The sequence below is a fragment of the Miniopterus schreibersii genome (assembly GCF_964146895.1).
Source record: "Miniopterus schreibersii genome assembly, chromosome: 9".
Lineage (NCBI taxonomy): Eukaryota > Metazoa > Chordata > Mammalia > Chiroptera > Miniopteridae > Miniopterus > Miniopterus schreibersii.
In genome coordinates this window covers 59,516,398-59,537,097 of record NC_138118.1, presented here as the reverse complement: position 1 = coordinate 59,537,097, position 20,700 = coordinate 59,516,398, and the positions used below count along the sequence as shown (strand labels likewise).

At 39.5% G+C, this 20,700-nt stretch overlaps 1 protein-coding gene across 1 annotated transcript in view; it reads left to right on the top strand.

Annotated features, from left to right (window-relative positions):
* Positions 1–20,700, top strand: part of CALCR (calcitonin receptor) — an 89,945-nt gene that overhangs the window by 60,760 nt on the left and 8,485 nt on the right. The window contains exons 8-12 of the mRNA XM_081146291.1: positions 5,203–5,329; positions 12,161–12,314; positions 16,310–16,370; positions 16,455–16,521; positions 18,868–19,086. Coding sequence (XP_081002417.1) covers positions 5,203–5,329; positions 12,161–12,314; positions 16,310–16,370; positions 16,455–16,521; positions 18,868–19,086 — 628 coding nt within the window. The remainder of the gene's footprint in view (positions 1–5,202; positions 5,330–12,160; positions 12,315–16,309; positions 16,371–16,454; positions 16,522–18,867; positions 19,087–20,700) is intronic.

Below are 20,700 nucleotides of genomic sequence, written 5' to 3'. Positions count from 1 at the left end.
CTTTTACCCCCACTCTAAAATATGGAGGTCATGGCCACAAGTTCACATGCACCCTGCCTAGTGATGAGCTGTGTCACAAGCGGATTTGGCAGAAGAGAAGTGGGCCTGGTGAGGCCGTGATAGTGCCTGCCCAGAAAAGGAAGGCAAGTCTCCCTCCTGGCTTTGTCTCACCCAGCCAGGGTCAGGGAGCATCTCTGGAAGAAGATGGCTATTGTGAAGTATCAATTTTTTGCCCTTCCAAACCTAGCATTCTTAATTGCAAATATTTTTTAAAATGGTGTAAGGGATAAAATTTCAATGACGGTTTCTATTCTGACACTGTGTCTATATACACTTGATTGCATTATCCATGGCAAACTGATTAAGCTGCTATAGATGCTGATTTCACAATAATGGAGAATTTCAAACATTGATTCTGATGCTGTATTTTCAGGAAAGACTATATAATGTATGTGAGATAGTAGTATATGTTAAATTTGGCCCTAAAAACATATCTTAATTTTAGTGTAATTTATTGAAATTAAAGGCAGGAGGCACTGCATTACCCTTTCATGAGAGTTCTGACTTCTATCTTACCATGGGGTCTCCTTCCACTAATTATACAAATGATGAAGAAAAGCTCCTTCATAGCCTAAACTACAAATAATCCTTCATACTTTAGAGATGTGATATGTAATTAAATATATAGTGATTCTTAAGTAGAATAATAGAATCTCAATTTGATTTTTGTTAACATGTTATGATAACACTAAAGAAAATTAAACCAAGGGGAGAAGCACCTGTGAACCCACCCTTAACACAACCATTATTATTCTCATTCTTTTTCAATCTTTGCCTATATTTTATATCATAATTATGTATTATATTATGTCTGTATCTTATGTAGTCCAGATTCTTATATTGATCTAGCAACATTACTGAATAGCAATTTTTTGTTAACTGGATAGCAAATAATAACAGAGAATGAGCTCCTTCCATATATAATTTCACAGGAGAAATACATAAACAAAGCAACAAGACATGAGGGATTAAGTACTAGAATTATAATAAAAGAGTACTTTCAATTCCAATGATCAGGATATAGTAAAGTAAACACGTAGCATGATTAATCTTGGAATGTCTGTCCATTTTTCAGCTGCACCTGACCATGGTGAATAAATACATCATCATGACTGCCATACAACTCTGATTAAAAAATCTGTCACTAAAAGTCTATTGTGTGAAATGTTTTAATATAACCAAAAGAAAACTGAATGAAAAGCCCCCAAATTTGTAACGGTGCAACTAATAAATGTATTCAGGACTTTAAAGGTTAAAAGTGTCAAGGGGAATTTCTTAGTTCTTTATTTCTCCAGCCATTTTAATAAGTGATGAGATGTAAAAGCCAAACCAGCAAAGAAAATATGTTCTAACGATCATTTCTATGTTAAGCCACTGAAAATGGATGGTGAAGAGTGCAGCACATGGGCAAAGTAAAGTATTCCTCAACTCCAGTTAGTCCCAAGACAAAATCAATCTGTTCAAACCCTTGAGATCAAATGTGGGGGCAGATTGTCTAGGAACCATCTGATTTTTGTCTTCTTTCTCAATTTCAAGAACCTACCAAAACAACATAAATTTTGGGGGGAAAACAAGTCTTATTGACTTATACTATGAATATAATAATGGGAAGACATAAAATAGCTGGTGCTCCAGAGCACACACAACAAGAAATAAATAGGGTATGAAAAAAACACATGCTAAGATGCTAAATATTCAAATCCAAAAGAAGTCATATCTGACTTTCATACATGTTCTTAATCTTATCGTAAACCTACCCAAACTAAAGGTATCAAGGGCACCATTTTCTTATAATTAAAGTGTGTTTCTGATTCTTTACATTTTTCACATTTTTTCTTTACATTTGTATTTCAGAAGTATTGAAAGTGATTGTGAAAAACAAAAAGTAATTCTGATTTATCACTGGATTTTAGTTAGCAGCATTTTCCCAAAATTTTTAAATACAGTACCCAACATTACCCTTATGGTCTTTACCGCGCATCACACTGGAAGGTTTTATTATTTATACACTTAAATGGCATCATCTCTGTGAAACCTGAGCAAAAAATAATCATCACTCCCTTGCAGAATTCTACTGTCCCAGGGTTGCGTTCCTTTCCAAAATCCAATCAGTTTTATAAAACTTTCATGAAACCAAAATGAGAAGTTACATCCAGCTCCACTTCTGACACTAATGCTTCATTCATAATCATCCCATTGTAATCACACTCTAAATTCACAAAATGTGCCGTACAGGGCCTATAAAAAGGAATAGCCCTGTAAGAGTCCTTCTCAAGCCAGCAGGCTAAGAAGGCCTGCAGAGGAACTTAAAGTTACTGAATATAAGGGAGGCTGTGGACTGCCAGTATTTTGCTGCTAAAATCCTGGGATATTACTCAGAATGAGATCAAGACATGCCTCTAATCTTTATGTGATTTTATTCTGAGCATGCTGGGGAAGGTAACAGGCAGGGCTATGGAACCTTGAAACAAATAAGAATCATGCTTTCTCTGCTATGAGAAAATAAATGTAGAAATGTATGTAGTCTTTTTATTTTAAAGAAGAAAATTGGGCTTCTGTGCCCTCTTCAAGATAAAAAAATTTCAGTGATTTAAATTATAGAAAAGGCAATACTATAGATCTTAACTGTACAAAAGTGGCAGAGTTAAAATAATGTTCAGGATGGTGTACAGGTTACTGCTAGTCCACTGGTTTAATATTGAAGAATGGTATTTGGTTTAGGACCATTTTAGGAAAAACAGGAGCAATCCCATGGAGAGGGATTACATGGAAACATCAAATTAGTTCAGCAAGACTTCTCGCTACTAGATGTCAAAAGTAAATATTCACAAGAAAGTTAAGATAAAGGTACCCTTAGGGAAGATTGGCTTGAGAAGTCACAGAAGTGGACATTTTTTGTGTTTGTTTCCTGACAGTTTTTAAGCAAGTTTGCAATAAATTCACGGATCGCAACAATTATTCCAAGTGCATATTTTCCTAGGCATCAGTAATTTCATAACAGCTTTTACTTGCTTCCTTATTTGCTACTTCCCTTGCTTGCTTCTAATGTGACTATAATGACATTCTTATAAAGAAGTGAATACTGTTCTTCTGTGTCCTAGGCTAGCCAATTGATTTATGCAATCTGCAAAACTTAAGACAAAAATTAAATGCTTTCTATGCAACTAAAAGCTCTCATAAAGCATGCACGTACATCTACATATAGTGTACTAATAACTTAAAACAAAATATTTAGTGTGAAAGATTTGCACCAGGTAAACTAAAATCATGAATGCGACATTTCACTTTAGCCTTAAAATATGATTCCCGGCCAACTGGCTCAGTGGGTTGGAGCATCTTCCTATACATCAAAAGGGTTGTGGGTTCGATTCCAAATTCCTGGTCAGGCACATACCTAGGTTGCATCCCGTACATGCAATATACGATACATCTTTTCCATCTGACAAGGGTTTAGCACAAAATGTTTATCCTTAAGGAGCTCCCTTTCAATCTTAATTTTCGCTTCTTTTCCTATTACTGCCGTTCTACTAGTGAACAGTATGCCAAGATATGACCAAGAGTTATCTCGTGTCCTGTCATGTCAAGGGTGGGTTGGAAGAAAGGAGGGTATCTTTGGTGCCATTGATTGAATGGTTTCTCTGGATATATAGGAAGGTAGCCAAAATGTGCTCTAACACATGACCCCATTACTTAAACTTACTTTTTACTACAGATCATTGACAACACATTTTTCTTTGATTTGGAAATAGAGGAAAAGCATTGTAAGTAAACCTAGGCCATCTTTATATTTCATCTTTCCTCAGAATATTCTTTTCAAAATTCCTGGGATTCTAGCTTTATTACATTAAGATTTTTTAGGGATAGTTACTATGATTCATCTTTAGCATCATTAACTGAATGCCTTAAGTTTTCACATGATGCTAAACATTTTTTAACTGGATCAAATATGGTAAATACAAGATTTATATTTATTTAAGAGCATCATCCTAATTTGTTATAGCCATTCTACAGTCTCTCTTCATTTGCATCAAAAAGTGAAGTAGGATATTTAATGTTTGTTTCTGTGAACATTCACACAATCCATATCCCAAGTATAAGAAGTGGAAGACAAAGGAATAGAAAAGATCCAACAAATTACTTAGCACCCAAAAGGTGGGACATGGCTATACCAACAAGGATAAGTACCATCAGAGCCAACCACAGTACCCTCATTTGAGCCTATTTAAAATTCTTTGTCTGTGTCTGAGCTCCTCCATCAGGAGGATGTGAAAAGTAGGAGCCACAAAGTTGATTCCAGTTGGAATATAAGAAGTAAAAAGATGTTAGAAGAAATGTCAGAAGAGAAGGCAGATGGGAGACCAATGGGTCAAGGACATGGATTTAGTACTTTGTCCCAGGCCACCTTGGTTCTGACTTCATGCTCTATTATCCCATTTGCCACACAATTTCTCCCTGGTTACATCAGTAAATAGTCTACTTTTCATCTGAAGCACACTCCACACCGTAATGGTTTCTCTGACAAGAGTTCTCTCAATGACATTTGTTATAATTAAAAGTGATTTTTATCACACATTCTTTCACTTGTACGAAGCCGTCTGAAGACTGAAAACTATGAGCTGCCATGACTGGAAAACTGTTAGTTTGCATTTTTTATTATTATGTGTTCTTCAGCATTTAGAGCGTATTTCACATTTACAGCGCATCTCAATTTGGACTGTTTGCATTTCAAGTGCTCGATAGCCACATGTGGCTGGTGGCTGCCTTAAAGGAGAATGCAGTTAATTATAGATGTCCCTTTCTGTTCTAAAAAGTTAAATACATAAGGTATTTGGGGGCCAAAGTTTGTTAAATGACAGAATTAATAACAGCTATTAATTACTTAACTGAATCCCTGGTGTTCTATCTCTTTTATATTTTACTATAAATTATGGGTTTTTTTTCCCATTTTATAATAAATTTGTTTTTTAAAGCCTAAATAAATAAATAAATATCAGACAGAAAGTATAAGGAGTCTTAGAGATGGGACCGGCCTCACCTCAATATGTTCTCTCCATTACTGAGTAAAGGAATATTGATGTTTGTGGGTTTGCCCAGGCGCCTCAACATTTTGGCACTGGTTGACGCTGTGCCTCTTTCTTTCAGGAACCTTGGCTGCCAGAGAGTCAGTATACACAAGCACATGTTTCTGACTTACATTCTGAATTCTATTACTATTCTTATCCACCTAATCCAAGTGGTCCCCAACGGAAAGTTTGTGAACTCAAATCCGGTGAGCACTGCATTATTTGCTTTTGATTTTATTTTTAAAGATGTAGTATTTGTAAATGGTGAACATGGTGTTATTGTTTGACTCAAGCAGCTCTTTACATGTGTAATCATATTCAGTTTTACAGTTGGGTTTTGCATGAAGCAAGGCTTATCATTTCTGTGTGGTTATTGGAAGTAATTGTTATATGCTATTGTAAAGGGCTGCGAATAATTCAGTCATAACCAAATAAGAATTACACAACATTGTGAGATTTTTTACTACTAATCAAAAATTTATAAACATCTACGGGAAATTTACTGAGCACACCTTGTGACCATAGACAATACTAGGTGTACCAGGGCCATGCTTCCCCACTGGCCCGGTGTGTCACTGATGGGTCACAAGTGTGCCTAAATATCAATCCCCTCAGCATTCTGGCATCAGGCTGGGCTTGGACCAGTCACTTCAGCTATGAATAGCTATGCGTTGCCTCTAGTAAGCCATCTAAATACTATCATGTTCTATATCTGCATGACTCGAAGAAGGTTTCCTTACCCCTAATTCACTCACTCTCATCTCCCAATCTCTGCTCATGGTCCCCATTAACTGAGCTCAACCAGAAACCAGAAGGCAAGGAAGCCCTGATGGAGATGTAGGGATCCGTTTCTCTGGACCCAGAGCAGTGGGAGCAGGGTGGAGAGTGCATTCGGAAGCACAGACAGAAGCTGTCTAGCCCAAAATGAATGGCAGAGGGACGATTTCCTTTGTTTCTCTGCTTACCTGTGTTATGCAAGCCTCTGTAGATAGCCTCATCTTTCAAAACTGGCATTTGATAGCTCTGCCAACCCAATGACAAAAATGTATGAAATCTGCCCAGAGCACGCATCCTGTGTGACAGTTGGCATGGCATGGGAAAGCAGCTTAATTTGACTTCTAATGGAGCCATGGTATGACTGCATCCGAAAGGAATTTTGGTCCATCTTCTAAAACCATGACATCATGACATCGGTTATCGGTGACAGAGTCCTGTCTTACCTGCAGAATGAGACCCAGTGGGCTTAACTTGATGAGTTTTCTTTTTTAATGTCAACTGATTTTAATAAAAGTAATCTCATTTCATTTAACTCTCATCAGGCCCCAGTGGAGGGTGGATATTATCCCCATTATTAGCTGAGTAAACTGAGGCACAGTAAAGGTTCATGTCTTCTGTACTGTAGGTAGAATTGGGATTCGAACCCAAAAGCCCATCCTCTCTCTTCTATACTACATGGTGCGTTTGATTGTCTTGTTTATTTCTTTAAGAAGATGTATTCTTAAACAATGGGCTCAGCCATTCCAAAGTGATGACTGTCCATAACTGGACATGGACACTACATTTAATTAGGGAAGTTGACCCCCACTAAGTTCTACAGATGTAGAAGCAATTAAGCATCTCTCAACAGAGAAGACTCAAAGTTTTGGCTTCCCATTTCTCATTAAGTGTGGAAACCCTGAGAAACTTATTGCCTGTACAAAGTAGTCCAGGAAATGGCAATTTGATCATTAAATAATCAACCCTGAGAGCAGTGCTCAATCAAATGATGAAGTATTATAAGTTTGTGAATAGACTCTCATCTCTCTTGTGGGGGCCTCACACCCACATGTCCTATCACCAGCCCACTCTCTGCCTGTTAGAGTGAAGGGAGCTTCTCGTCCATTGTGAAACTGTACTAAACCTGTTATCTTCCTGAAATAGTCTAAATTCAGGATTTTTCTGAGCTCGCTATTGAATTATAGAGGTCATTTCATCTTATCCATTAAATTAAAATAATAAATACTGTCCCACTTATTTCCAAGAGATTGTCTTGGAGTTCCGTAAAGCTTTTAAAAATTCCCAAGGGCATAAAATGGCAAGCAATGGCTCTCAGGGTTGCTGCTAACCCTTACCCTGTGGCTAACTTCCTAGGTCTGTGCGCAGGGCTTCCCCAAGCACTGTTACTCTAGTTGCTCTTAATGGTCTCATGAGTTATCGCTGGATATTTTCACTTTCATAGGATACTTTAGGGGCAGATGTGCCTATGTGCCCCTCCAAGCACTGCATACAGGCTGCCTCCAGGCCACCAAGTCAGCTCAGCTCTGCCTTGCAGCTCTCCCATTGCCTAGAAACCTTTAATACACCCTGTAAGCAGGTGTCTAGGGACCTGGCTCAGCCACTGTGGAGCTGATTTCCTGGGAGAATGTAAGTGTGCGGGTAGGGGAGCCAGAGAGATGCACAGCAAGTTTTCTTCTGGGTGTGAAGGACTGAGGTGGCTCTCCCGCATTTGTTAGACATCTTCAGCGTGACCTAAGTTGGAAAAACAGGAGAGAAGCTTATCTTTATGACATGACTAGCACTTGATTCTCTCAAGTTAATATACTGTTCAGAGGACTTGTTATTTTTAGCTATGCAAAGCAAACTTCCTGGAAAAAACTGTCAAACCCTTGAAAGGTAGAATTTAATTTAATTCAATCGATTGTTTTTTTAGTGCCCAACACTTAAATTTTAGTCTTTAGGATGAACTAAATTCATATCATTTTGTGAAAATATCCATTTATGACATTCCCTTCACAATCCCTAGCAATGTGCCATGCAACCATGCGTGTGGGGTTAAGTCATTTGTTTACCTGTTTCAAAGTGTGTGTGTGAGATTTTGTTAAATCGCGTATCTAACCTTCCATATACAAGCAGCACAGGACTTCTCCTTCTAGGCAAACAAAATTAGTTCAAGGGCAAGAAAGAAACCCCAAGTAGACATGCCTTATATGTTATACATTCTTGAAACTCCTTATTTATTATTTCCAAGAGGGACACAGGTCTTGAAATTCATGTTGTACCTTCTTTTTAAAATGAATATTCTGCCATAGCTGTGTTCACAGAAGCCAAATTTATTAATTATCTCTTCACATTCAAACATTTGTTAAAGTGAATTGCAGTTGAAACTATAAGTTCAGGCTTCAAGAGAGAAGAAATGTTTTTTGTTGTAATATATTTGTATATACAGGGGATAAACAAAAACTAGGAAAGCCTCAACTGGGGAAATTCCACCTTTCCTAGGAGTAAAGTTCTCTACCTCTAAAAAGACAGGCAGAATCGCATCCAGACAATGAGAATCATGCCATTAATAAATTATTAAGTCACATGCAAAATTACATATTTAAAATTTTACTTTAAATGAATTATTTGAAATATTGCATTATTCTTGAAAAACTGACATTCCAGAAAACATTAGGTTAAGGTTCTCCATAGCCAAGAAGAGTGACAACAGCAAAGAAAACCCCCAAAAGAGACCAAAAATAAAAGCAAAAAATTATTTTAGAAAGGGAAGTTATTAGACATTGTCAGTCTACAAATACTGAAATTGCAGCTAACATGAAAAACTTAACCACAGTCATAATTAAAGAAAAGCAGGTCCATCAGCAGTTCATCTATCTGTGATTCAGGCAGATGTCTACTTTAAAATACAGCAGAATGTATAATTTTTAAAGATACTTTCTCTCCTAAGCAAATTAAAGACAGAGTTGTGGATTATTTTTTCATTTTGACCCAATGCTCAGGTCACTGAGTCAGCAGTTAAGAGGCAAAAAGATGTTTCTTCCCAGTGTCCGTGGGGATTATATTTTAAAAAGAAAGTTATTTCTTGTAAAAGGTGGCTGCATCATCCCAAATGTCACACTACTTCTATGAGAGTTTACCAGGAGCAAAATAGAGCACTGTTCTCACTCCTCTGTGGGTTCATGGTCCCTGTCCCATCAAAGTAGCCAGTTTCTTCCCCTGGAAGTTTTTAGTTAAGTAGATTCTCTCCTATAACATCAAGTATGAGAATCTTACTCCTTTGCAATTTTTTTTAAGTTAAACTCAGAATAATTGGTGACATAAATAAGGGCTGAATAGATCCTCAGTTTACTGAGTGACGTGAAAATTGCCCATTGTCATCCGTGTCATTGGAGCATTTCATTTCCATAATATCTAAAATTTCATTTTCTTGATCTATCTGCTTATTTCTTCATGTGGAGAGTCAGGAGGCAGAATTAAACTTATTGTTCTCGCTGCATCTAAAGGAAGCTGGTGGCACACTTGTCATTTTCTGGAAAGAAATGCCTCTCTGAACTTTTTATCTGTATCTGAAGGGGACAATACAGGGAGATTATTAGTTTTTACTGAGAACCTGAGCACTTTGCACCTCAAAAGCCAAAACAATCAAGTCACATTTTCTACAGCCTCCTTTATAAGCCAAGTCAAATGAGTTGCAAGCTCTGAAAAACAAAGTGAGTTTCTTCCCATTCTCATTGCTTCAGGACACTTGAGCCATCAAACTGTCAGAACCTCATCCTAGTCACAGGACGATCAGCTCGGAGTGGATGCTCAGGGCTGAAGCACGAGAGACCCAGGAAACCCAGGGTGGACACTGGACTCCTCCCACCCAACCCAGAGGCTGCTGGAGCCAGGGATAGTATAGGAATGTGAGGGCGGGGACAGGGACAGCCGAGTTTTTGAGATGAGAGATCAATGGCAGATAAAACCAGATTGGAATTATCCATTTGGTAGGCCGTGGGAGAAATTAGATAGAGAATGAAAAAGCAGAATGGATTTGAGGGCTAATGCCATGGGAATAATTCCAAAATGTGGCCATGGGATGAAGCATCCCACCCTGGTCATTGAGTCTACTTCATGTTACTCACATGTCAGAGTCAATAAATGGTATTTCAACCAAGATCATACAGTGCAAAAAAATAGAGAGGTCTTCTTTATTCTTTCTAAATTGTATTACTTAAAATTGAACTCTCTCACATACGGATTTGAAGAGTTTATTCCTAAAATGGCCCCAGGCCTCAACCCAATGCCCAGTTTCCCTTGTCTGGTTGATCTGGGTGCTACTTCTACACGGGAAAGCGTGGCTTACAAATGGTGTCCTGTGGCATGGTTTATGTATTGAGTCTTCATCTCAACATCTGCAGCTGGTTCCCACTGCTTTGAAAAGACTATCATGAATTCAGTACAGAACTTCTTATAGATTTGTTTTCATTCTCAAAAAGCTTCCAGTTGAGATACAAAGAGTTTCGTGCACTCCTTTGGGGTATGTTGGTTCATTGCTGGAACTAGCTACAGAGCAACAGTCATTCTGGTATTTGCTGTGCTTCGCTGGATTGCTCCAAACACTGTAGCACTGTTCTTGCTGAACTATAGGATCTCAGATCCCAGCTCTTCTACTCCCTTACAGTTCATTCTGTAATCTTGAGCAAGTTACCTAACCTCATTGTGCCTCAGTTTCCTAATGTGTGAAGTGGAGGTAACAGTAGCTCCTTCAAAATCCACAAAACAGGGCCTGGCGCATAACAACGCTCAGTTGTTAACTAGTATTATTTATATTACAGTTGTTACCATTGTCATTAGGCCTGAAGCCCTTGTCATTTTCTGACTATGACACCTGGTTTCATTTGTGTTACACAGCATAGGGGATGTGGAAACGCAGAGCATTTGTAAAATACTGCTTCAATACAAACGGGACTAAGTGTAAAAGCAGAGTGCGGGCAATACCCAGAGGTTTGTAAATCGCAAATAATCAAAAGGACTGGTCTGAGGCTATCAAACTAAAGCAGTCATGGCCTGAGACTCCCCAGAGAAGAGTGATATAATACGCTTGTTACACCATATAGAGAAAGACCTTTAAGCGTAGCAAGCTGTTAATTTATGTTCCCCTGCCGCATTGCTAACAGACTTTTCCACCCTGTGTGTGTCCTGCTTTTCTGTGTACTGTAGTTTTGTTTGCTGGACATTTCCAGAACGCTTCCTTTGCCAATTTCTGGGTCACCTTCCAATGTACTCATCTCATGAGGGACTTTTTTCTCCAGTGCTTCCCCCTCCTTGCCCCAAACACACTGAATCACACCTACAGTTGCAGAGACTCAATTCATTTTCTCTAAGGCTTTATCGGCGACCAGCTGAGGATTGCATTGCATGTGACAGACTCACATTTAATTGAAAATGTTATACCTTTAGATTCCTCTGGAGAAACTCAGTACTTCCCTCCAAAATTAGTTAATGCTGACTTTCTGGCTGGGGGATTTCCCCCCTTCATTTGGCCGGCTTTAAAGAATGTACACATTGACACTTTTCAAGTTGATAGCAGAACCTTTCTGCCCCTTAGTTTACCAACTGCACTAGCATCTTGACATAAAGTTCTATAATCCTCCTCGTGAGGTTTTAGTATGTATGTGGATCAGTCAGGACGTTTCCCATTACATTGTGACTGCTGGAACATGAAGCTCATGCTCTTTGATGGTTAGGGTTATCAGCACTAGAAGGCCAGCAAGTAGCCAAAGCAGGAGTCATCAGTTGGGTTCAGCATAGCTCCTGGATCTATGTATATCACCTAGTTTTCTCCTCTTTGTGGCTAAAGAGATCACCAACATATCAATGAACTTCAGGAGCAGCATTAACAATTTCTGGGTTATTCACCTCATTGCCTCTAGAAAAGGGGCTGTAAAAGTCATGTGACAAATCCTTGGCTGCTCTAAAAAATTATGGGTCTCCCACTCATTGCAGAAAAATAAATTTGTCTAGTCTATGGAAGTCACCAAAATGTAACAGGAAAAGAACATTTTAGGGACTAAGCTTCCATTCCCCTAGATGGCTGTTTATATGTAGTACAAACGACCTATGTGCACTGTGACCCTGATTTGTGGATATAGAGGGCGACACGTGTTAACAGATGCTTGGGGAAGCTGAATGCGGGCTGAATGCAGATACTTTGGCTCACTTTCACATTTATCCTCTGTTCAAAGTCAGATCCTTGCCCATGTCTTCCACTGAGTGTCTCTGTTTCTTTCTGACAGGTGAGCTGCAAGGTTTTGAACTTTGTCAACCTGTACATGATGTCGTGCAATTATTTCTGGATGCTCTGTGAAGGGATCTATCTGCACACACTCATTGTGGTGTCCGTGTTCGCTGAGAAGCAACACATGAAGTGGTATTATCTCTTGGGCTGGGGTATGTATTTCCTCCAACTGAGTCTTGAGCCACCTTCACCTCTGTATGTTTATTTATAATTTTCTTCTAGTCTTGGTCTTAGAGAATAGTCAGGGCCAGGTCCTTTAGGGAATGATGACACAGATGCTGGAAGGAGTTCAATCTCCAAGAGAGCTTGGTTGAAGCCCTTTAACAAGTTTATACAGACTTAATGAACAGTATGGAGATGAAGGGATATGATTATGAGTGTCATCAGGTGACCCAGCTAATGGATGGACAAAAGACACGCCCTGATTGAGAGACCTGATTAAGCCCTCTTCAGTTTTATTTTTCACCTATTTGAAGAGCAAAGGAGAATTCCACATTTTGAATTCTGTATGTGCTTTACCCTGGTCCTACATCCCATCCTCAAGAGCATTCCTTCCTGTCAACCCATCAGCAGAATTCCTCCAGTGGAAGGTCAAGAAGTGGAGTCTAGATGAGCAATAGACGTAACCGCATGGGCCTCTAAGTAGAGCCTACCTGACATAGCACATGACAGTGACTTTGAAAAACCTATGGCTGGATTGCTCCAGCTGTGACTGCTTCTGTAGATTGACTAAGGCAGGGTGCTAAGGTCCATGAGGACTCTTTAGAATTGTGCCCCTTCCCCCAGGGCTACTAACAGTCTAGCTCACTCTGGTGGAAAGGGAGCAGATAGATAGTGAGGTGGTGAGAGCAAAAAGGCTCTGGGACAAAAACACATGCTGCTTTATGCTTTAAAAATCCCATGAAACTCCCATACCAGAGGAGGATTCCTAACCAGAGGGCCAAGACTGCCTTTGCTATTCACTGGCGAGATGACTGTGACTTCTGGTGCAGAGGCTGTGGAGCATCTTCAGCTAAGCCTGCCCTTTCATGCAGCATTGGGGAAGCTCCTAAAAATATTGATAAGAGAGAAAGTATTTACTGAGGATGCAGGATAATCCAAAAGCTATCTAAGAACAACAACCTTTGTATTTAAGCCTTTGTCCAACAGACATTATTACCAATTGTATAGAATGAGTCTGGGAAGTCATATAAGCAGCTCAAAGTCTTTTCCACAGTCTCTCCCAGGGCTGGCCTTAGGTAACATTTATTTTCATAACACCTCTCCCTAACAGGAATACATGGATTTTAACCAAACACAGGACCCAAACCCAATGAGATAATCCTATAATGGTGGGTCAAGGGGCAGCTATTTGGGGTGTTTCAGTACTGAACTGATGACGCCATGACTCTGTGATTGCAAGTAACAGAGAAAAAGATGTTCTAATTTAAGCAAAAAGAGGGAAACTACCAGAATGTGAGTATCTCATGGAATTCAAAGGCTAAAACGCAAAGTTTATACTGAGGGACCAGACAACAGGAAGCACTCTCTAACCTTTGTCTCTTCTTTCCTCTGAACATATTTTAACCCTTCTTGGTCTCTAGACACCATAGATCACAGGCCTCTGCTCCCCCAACCCTAGTGGTAAATACCACCTTCCCCAGACTTTCCTGAGTTCACATTTCTCTATTCCAGCTACACAGAAAGATTAAATGCTTCTCTTTAAGTCCCAATTCTGAATAGCAGGCCAAGAGAATCTGATTAGTCCAACTAAAGTTAAGGGGCTAGCCATGGCTCAATGAACTGTGGCTAGGGACATTGAGGGGGATATTGTCACAGAACGCAAACATGTCTGGAGTAAAAATGGGAGGGGAGTCTTTGTAAACTGGACAGCCATCTAGAATACACCCCAAACCACCTCATCTTGTGGGCCACTCTCCCCTGAGCAGCAGCCCCAGAATCCTGTTTTCTTAAACATCCAGCGAACTTAGAAATCAGGTTTCTGACTAATCCCTGGTCCCACTACAGGTGCTAGGTTCTCCTGTTCTTCTCTGTCCTCAAAACAAGTCAGAATACAAAAATCAAAATGGTCTTTTATTGTTTTTTTCTTTTAGCTCCAGCCTTGTGCAGCCTTTCCTTCCCCTGCCCTTCTCAGCCTCAAACACATCCTCTCAAGAATTTCTGTTCTTCCAAAGGTGGTCATGCCAAGAATCAAATGGATACAATTTAATTCTCCCAGTAGCAGTTCTGACCATCCCAAGAGTAATGATTGGTGCTGGTCAGATGCCTCCAATTGAAGACACAAAAATAACATCTCACCCCAGGCCTACCACATACACCCCCACACACAGAGAGATGCCACTTCTGTCTGACCTATTTTACTTACTTCTTTTGAAATAAAATTTATGGCATTCTTCTTGTACCAGTTTTGACTACTTAAGAACATCTACCTGCCATATTCAAAACATTTTCACAGAAGAAAAGGAATGTACATTTATTCTTGCCTGTGACAGTCAGCAGAGATGAGGGCGCCCTGGAAGGGACAATTTATATTCCTCTTTCCATCCCGTTACTTTGTGAATTGGTTATAAAACCCTTCGGCATCATCTTAGATGAATGAAGACATCTGCTTAACATGCATAAAAAGTCCAAAGGAAAACAGAAACAAGCTGTTCAGCTGTATTGAAAAGAATGTAATGAGTCCAGCCAGGCAGGTGGCTCAGTTGGTCGGAGCGTCAGCCCTTACACCAAAAGATTGCAGGTTCGATTCCTGGCCAGGGCACATACCTAGGTTGTGGATTTGACCCCCAGCTTGGGTGCGTACAGGAGGCAACCGATGGATGCTTCTCTCTCACATCAATGTTTCTCTCTTTCACCTGTTCTCTCTCTCTCAAATCAATAAACATATCCTCTGTTGAGGATTTTTTTTTTTAAGTGCAGAAAAAGAGGTATCTTGTCTAGAAGAAGGCAAAGAGCCTTAGGAATTAGCAGATATAGGGGTTTATATTCCTCTCTATATCACGTAAGAAACATATTTTTCCCCTTTACAAAATGATGGGATGGGAGTGAGATCTCCATATGCCACTCTTGTTGTCTAATTAAAAGCATTTCCAAATAAATCCAGAGAGTGAATTTCTCTAAATCCAAGTGGGAAAATAGTATGTTAGAACTTCTGTGGATACAACACAATTATGTTTGGTGTAAATAGTCAAACTGAAAATTATTTCAGGTCAAACATTTAATTGATGGTCCTATTGATTATATGCTTCATGGGTTTAGAAGGTGAGGTGGTTCTTTGGTGAAAACTCAATATTTTCAGGCATTCTCTTTTTGCATATAATTCACAGAAAATCAGTGTGTAGGTCGAATTTACATCTGAGACACATTTCTTAACTTAATAATAACTTAAAAACTCATTCTACAGATTTATAAACCAAATTAAATAATATTCTATTGTACATGGGTACATCTGAGAAAAAGAGAGATTTGTTTTTCTCATGAAAATCACAACTTTAGGTTACTTCTATAAGATGAAAATTTATTTTTAATAATATGCAATAAGAGCTATCTCTATCATTGTTTACAGAGTCAAAGTTGTTTTCACTAGCACTTCAAGTCTAGTCAGGAAATACTAAGCTGCCTTGGTAAAGGTTCTGCAGCTACTCTGAAGTGTTCTTACTGAAAGGGAACAGAGTCAGTATACATGATATAAACAGAAAAACAAAAGCCAAGCAGAAATACTGCAAACATCAACCAGGCTTTCGGAGCAGTCAGACCACCACTTCCAAATGCTGTCCCAGGTCACTTCCCTCCAGGGTGACCAGCTTCTCTCCATAAGAGAGCCCAGTTCACACACAATGAAAGGCTTTCTGGTCTCCAGGCATCACCATCATCACAATGGTATAATAGTCCTAGTATAATACACCTATCACACTGGGTAATATGTGAAAAGCTTTCAATTATTTGGGTGCTCTTAACCAAACTCTCTGAAAGCACATGGTATTCTAACCGAGAACATTTTTACTTGGTTTGACCAAAGGTAATTTGTGCAAAATCATCAGGGAAATATCTTGACTGAGATGTTAAATTGACTGTTTTCCATGCAACTGTAGTTATATAGCTTTTGACCAAGAAACCAGGTGTAATTTGTACTTTTTCACATTTTTAGGGTTCCCATTGGTGCCAACTACCATCCATGCTATTACCAGGGTGCTGTACTTCAATGACAAGTAAGTACTATGGTGGTTTTTAGTTAAATAAATAAATGTAAATAAAATGCCTCCATACTGATGTATTCTCCCCCCTTTTTCCAGCTGCTGGCTGAGTGTGGACACCCATCTGCTCTACATCATCCACGGCCCTGTCATGGCAGCTTTGGTGGTAAGAACTGCTTTTTAAATCTATTATTAACAATGTTATCTCTGGGGATTTCTTTGAAGATGATTCTATAGAGCGTATATATTATAACTTTCAAATGAACCTAATTTAATGATGATCTATAAGAAGAACAATTTGATTTGAAAGTCTTCATTTGAAAAAAATACATTTTTATTTAATAAAATTAGGAAGGGGCGCATAAGCTTATTTCTGTACACCTTACAATGATATAGTTCTTTTTTTTAACAATACTGTAACTAAATTCTCCTAGTTAAAGGTAAAGAGAAGGGCTGAGGAATGATAAAGGTGTTGTTGATGAGAAAGTGAGAGACCATAAAATCCCGCTGCAATTTTTTTCCTTGGGCTCCGCCAAACAAAACTCTTTTCCACTTTATCCAAAGATAAACACAGATGACTATCCACATGTGAACAAAATCATGAGTCATCAGCCTAACTACCAGCGATCATGCACCTAAAGTATTTCATGCACTTCACATGCATTGCCATGCTGTTTCTAACAGCAGCCTTCAAAGTAGACACATACATCATCAGAACATTTTACTCATTAGGAAAACTAGACCCAAAGACTCATGGAAACTCACCCAAAATTAGATGACTAGTAAGAAGTTGGGTTGGGGGCAGGATGACTGTCTGAACCTATACCCAGCTCTTTATTTATACCCATGGTTTACTATGTGTCAGTCAGCCTCAAAACCATCACATTTAACATTTAGATATTATTTTTCTCATTAACCACAGTGTTTTGTTCAAATAAGAGAGAGAAAAATAAAAACCTTCTGAGTCGGAAACCATGTTCTGCTCCTGCATTGAGGAAGCGTCCATTTGTTACTGATCATCCAGACTGTCTTCCAGACTGTCTTCTAACTTTCCTGACCTTTCCAATGCAAATTTTATTTCTTTTGCCTGTTTTCAGTGTAGTGATGTAGCTAGGAGCCCAACTGTCCTCACAAGGACCCACTAATGTGGGTCTTGAATACTTACAATGCCCCATAACAATTATTATTACTAAAGTATTATTACAATTATTACTAAAGTTCTCTTTTCTTGAAATTTTTGGGCAATAACATTTATTTCTATTTCAGGTAGTGGAAATCATTCTAATTATTTTTAAATAAATTATCAATCAAATTCTAAAAACACTTTGGCTCAAAACTATCTCCACAGCCAAAAACCATTGTGCCCCACCAGAATGGCTACTATGAGATAGAGTGACTGTACCAAGTGTTGGCAGGGCGAAGAGCAAATGGAATTCTCATAGAGTGCTGGAGGGAACATAAAATAAAGCCACCTCTATGGAAAACAGTTTGGCAGCTTCTTATAAAGTTAAACATACACTTACCGTGTGAACAGGCAACTCCACTCCTGGGTACTTATTTAAGAGAAATGAAAACACATGTCTACACAAAGACTTGTATACAAATATTCACAGCATGTACATTCACAATAGTGAAATTGTGGAAACCATTCTATTTCCATGAGCAGGAAAATGAATGCACAAATAGCAGGTATTATTCATATAATGGAGCACTTTCGGCAATAAAAAAGAATGAAATGCTAATATACACAACATGGAAGAATCTCACAGATAGTACGTTAAACCAAAGAAGCCAGGCACAAAAAAGTACATACTATCTAATGTACTTTTTTCTTAAGGTGGCATGAGGAGGTTGTGGGATATAAAGTGGCAGGAGGAAACTTTCTGAGGTGATGGAAATGCTATTTTCTTGTTTGGAGTAGTTGTTACGCAGGGGCATACCTAAACTTCTCAAATATAAACTTAAAATCTCCTTTTTATTGAACATGCATTATACCTCTATGAAGTTATTTTCTTCTATTTAAAAAAGAAAAAGAAACCTGGGTTAGCTGTCTCTACTACATAAACTTTACAAATAAAAATCCCAGTCCTCCTTTCACTATTAATTAAGTACTCCTGGCTGTGGGGAAAATGTTCATAATGAAAAAAACAAGAAAGCAAGATCTAAAAGAAAGCAAGATATAATAAAATGTTTCCCCTTTGTAAAAGTAAAAATCAAAAGAAAGAATAAACACGCTCATTAGAGTTAAACTTAATATATTTACATGTAAAGGGAATTATTTTCTCACTTAGGGAGAAAAGGAAATGTTAATTCAGGTCTGAAAGGGTGTTGGTTATACTGGTGCTCAGTGGCCCAGCAACGCTGAGGCAATTGAATGACCTTTCAGGCAGCCAGTCTCCCATCCTGTGTAGGTGACATCTGCTCCCCACATTGGATAAAGAATTGAAGAAAGTGGGTACCCCTCAGTGGTACTGACCTGGATGGTCTGCTCATTCATAACATCTCTTTGCAGGTCAACTTCTTCTTTCTGCTCAACATCGTCCGTGTGCTCGTGAAGAAAATGAAGGAAAACCATCAGCCAGACGTGCAATTGTACCTGAAGGCGGTGAGGGCCACCCTGTTCCTGGTGCCCCTGCTGGGAGTCCAGTTTGTCGTCTTTCCCTGGAGACCCGAGACCAGGATTCTTGGCCTCATCTATGACTACATGATGCACTTCCTGATTCATTTCCAGGTCAGGAGGCCTCCGGTGTGTTTATTCCACGCCTTGCTCAGCTAGTTGATGCAGGACGATTAGTTTCCTGGGGCTCACTGTGATTAGAAGGACCCTTTTGACCACATGGAACCTGGAAGGGACTCTCACTGCCTGCTTCCCCATTTTTCAAATCCTAAAACTGAAGAAGGAAACTGGGGAGTATGGGCTTTGAGAAACATCTTTATGAAGACAAATGTTTGTCCAGGGACTGAGCCATTGCACGGTGCTGAGGTCAGAGCTTCTGCCTCCACCGTCCTTGCGACCTTTCCTTCCTTCCTCCCCCCAGTATTTCGAGGGCCACACTTGTTTTTGCTTTAGTGAGGTGAGTTCTGAAGAACAGCATAACCCATGGCAATGAGTTACTATCAACATAGTCGCTCATGTCCTGAAAACACAGGGCAGAGAAGCAGATGTTTGTATCAGTATGAAATGCTTCTGCTGGACCCCGAGCTGGAAGCTGTATGCTTCTTAAACTGGAATCCAGTTTTCAGCTCCTTCATTTGAGGGCCTTGATTGTGTTGAGAGAGGTCAGGACCCTGGACTATCTGCCAGTTTGGCCATTCCTGCAATGTTAGGCAGACCCCAGAGAATGGGCATGGCTCGCATTCTCACACTGTCCAATAAAAACTAGACCATCGTAGTTACCATTTATTAAGTGCTTAACGTGTGAGGGAAGCATTATTATGGCTATCTTATAGATAAGAAAGTTGAATTTCCTGGTTAGTGGCAAAGTTAGGAGATCTAACCCTAAAGCCCAAGCTCTAAAAATCTCATAACATACAGCCTCCAAGTCAACAGGGCCCAGCCAAAACTGTGAAGAAAATGGGTTTTTTGAGGCACTTCGTTGCTTTTGCTTTCCCGCTAATCCCAGGGCTCTCTGCTGGTCCCACTCAGGTATACTCTCCCGCTAAGTAATTTTCAGAACCTTCTTTCATAAGTAAACATTGAATCAGCTTTTGCCACAGGGTATAATGAATCTGCAGAGCCATTCGTGGCTTCTGCTCTGTCGCCTCCATTTGTCAGAGGGGTGTCAGGAATCCATCCATCACAGTTCAGTGACTCCAAAGGGAAATGTATCCAGGTCTGTCTTTATGTGGGACAAAAGGGAGTGGCTCTCAGGAGCTGTCCTGTGCCTGCCACACAAAAGTGGGGATGGCTGCCCTGTTTCCACTCATTTACTCTACCCCAGATCCGTAGCCCCATTGAAGGCATAGTGCTAGGTATTTTGAAAGCAAGGTGGGGCATGGATGGGCCTAAGGCCGAGGTGAGTCTGCTGCAGGCTCATAGGCCAAAGTTTTACTGTCTCCATTATAAATTTCAAAGTAATTTTATTTTCTACTACTGGATGTCAAAATTAATAGGGCTAAAAATAAGTGTAGAGATTATTTAAATAATTTAATCATTGCTTTGGCCATTTCTATAGATAATTAAAGCTTAAGCATAAGAGAACTTCTGAGCAGTGACCAAGACCTCAGAGGTCACTTGGTCCGTGTCCTTATTTAAGAGATGAACTTGGCTGTGGGTCCAGCACTGCACTAGCTCACCATGAGGACACGGGCACAGTCAGGCCCACAGCCAGGCACTGCAACACTC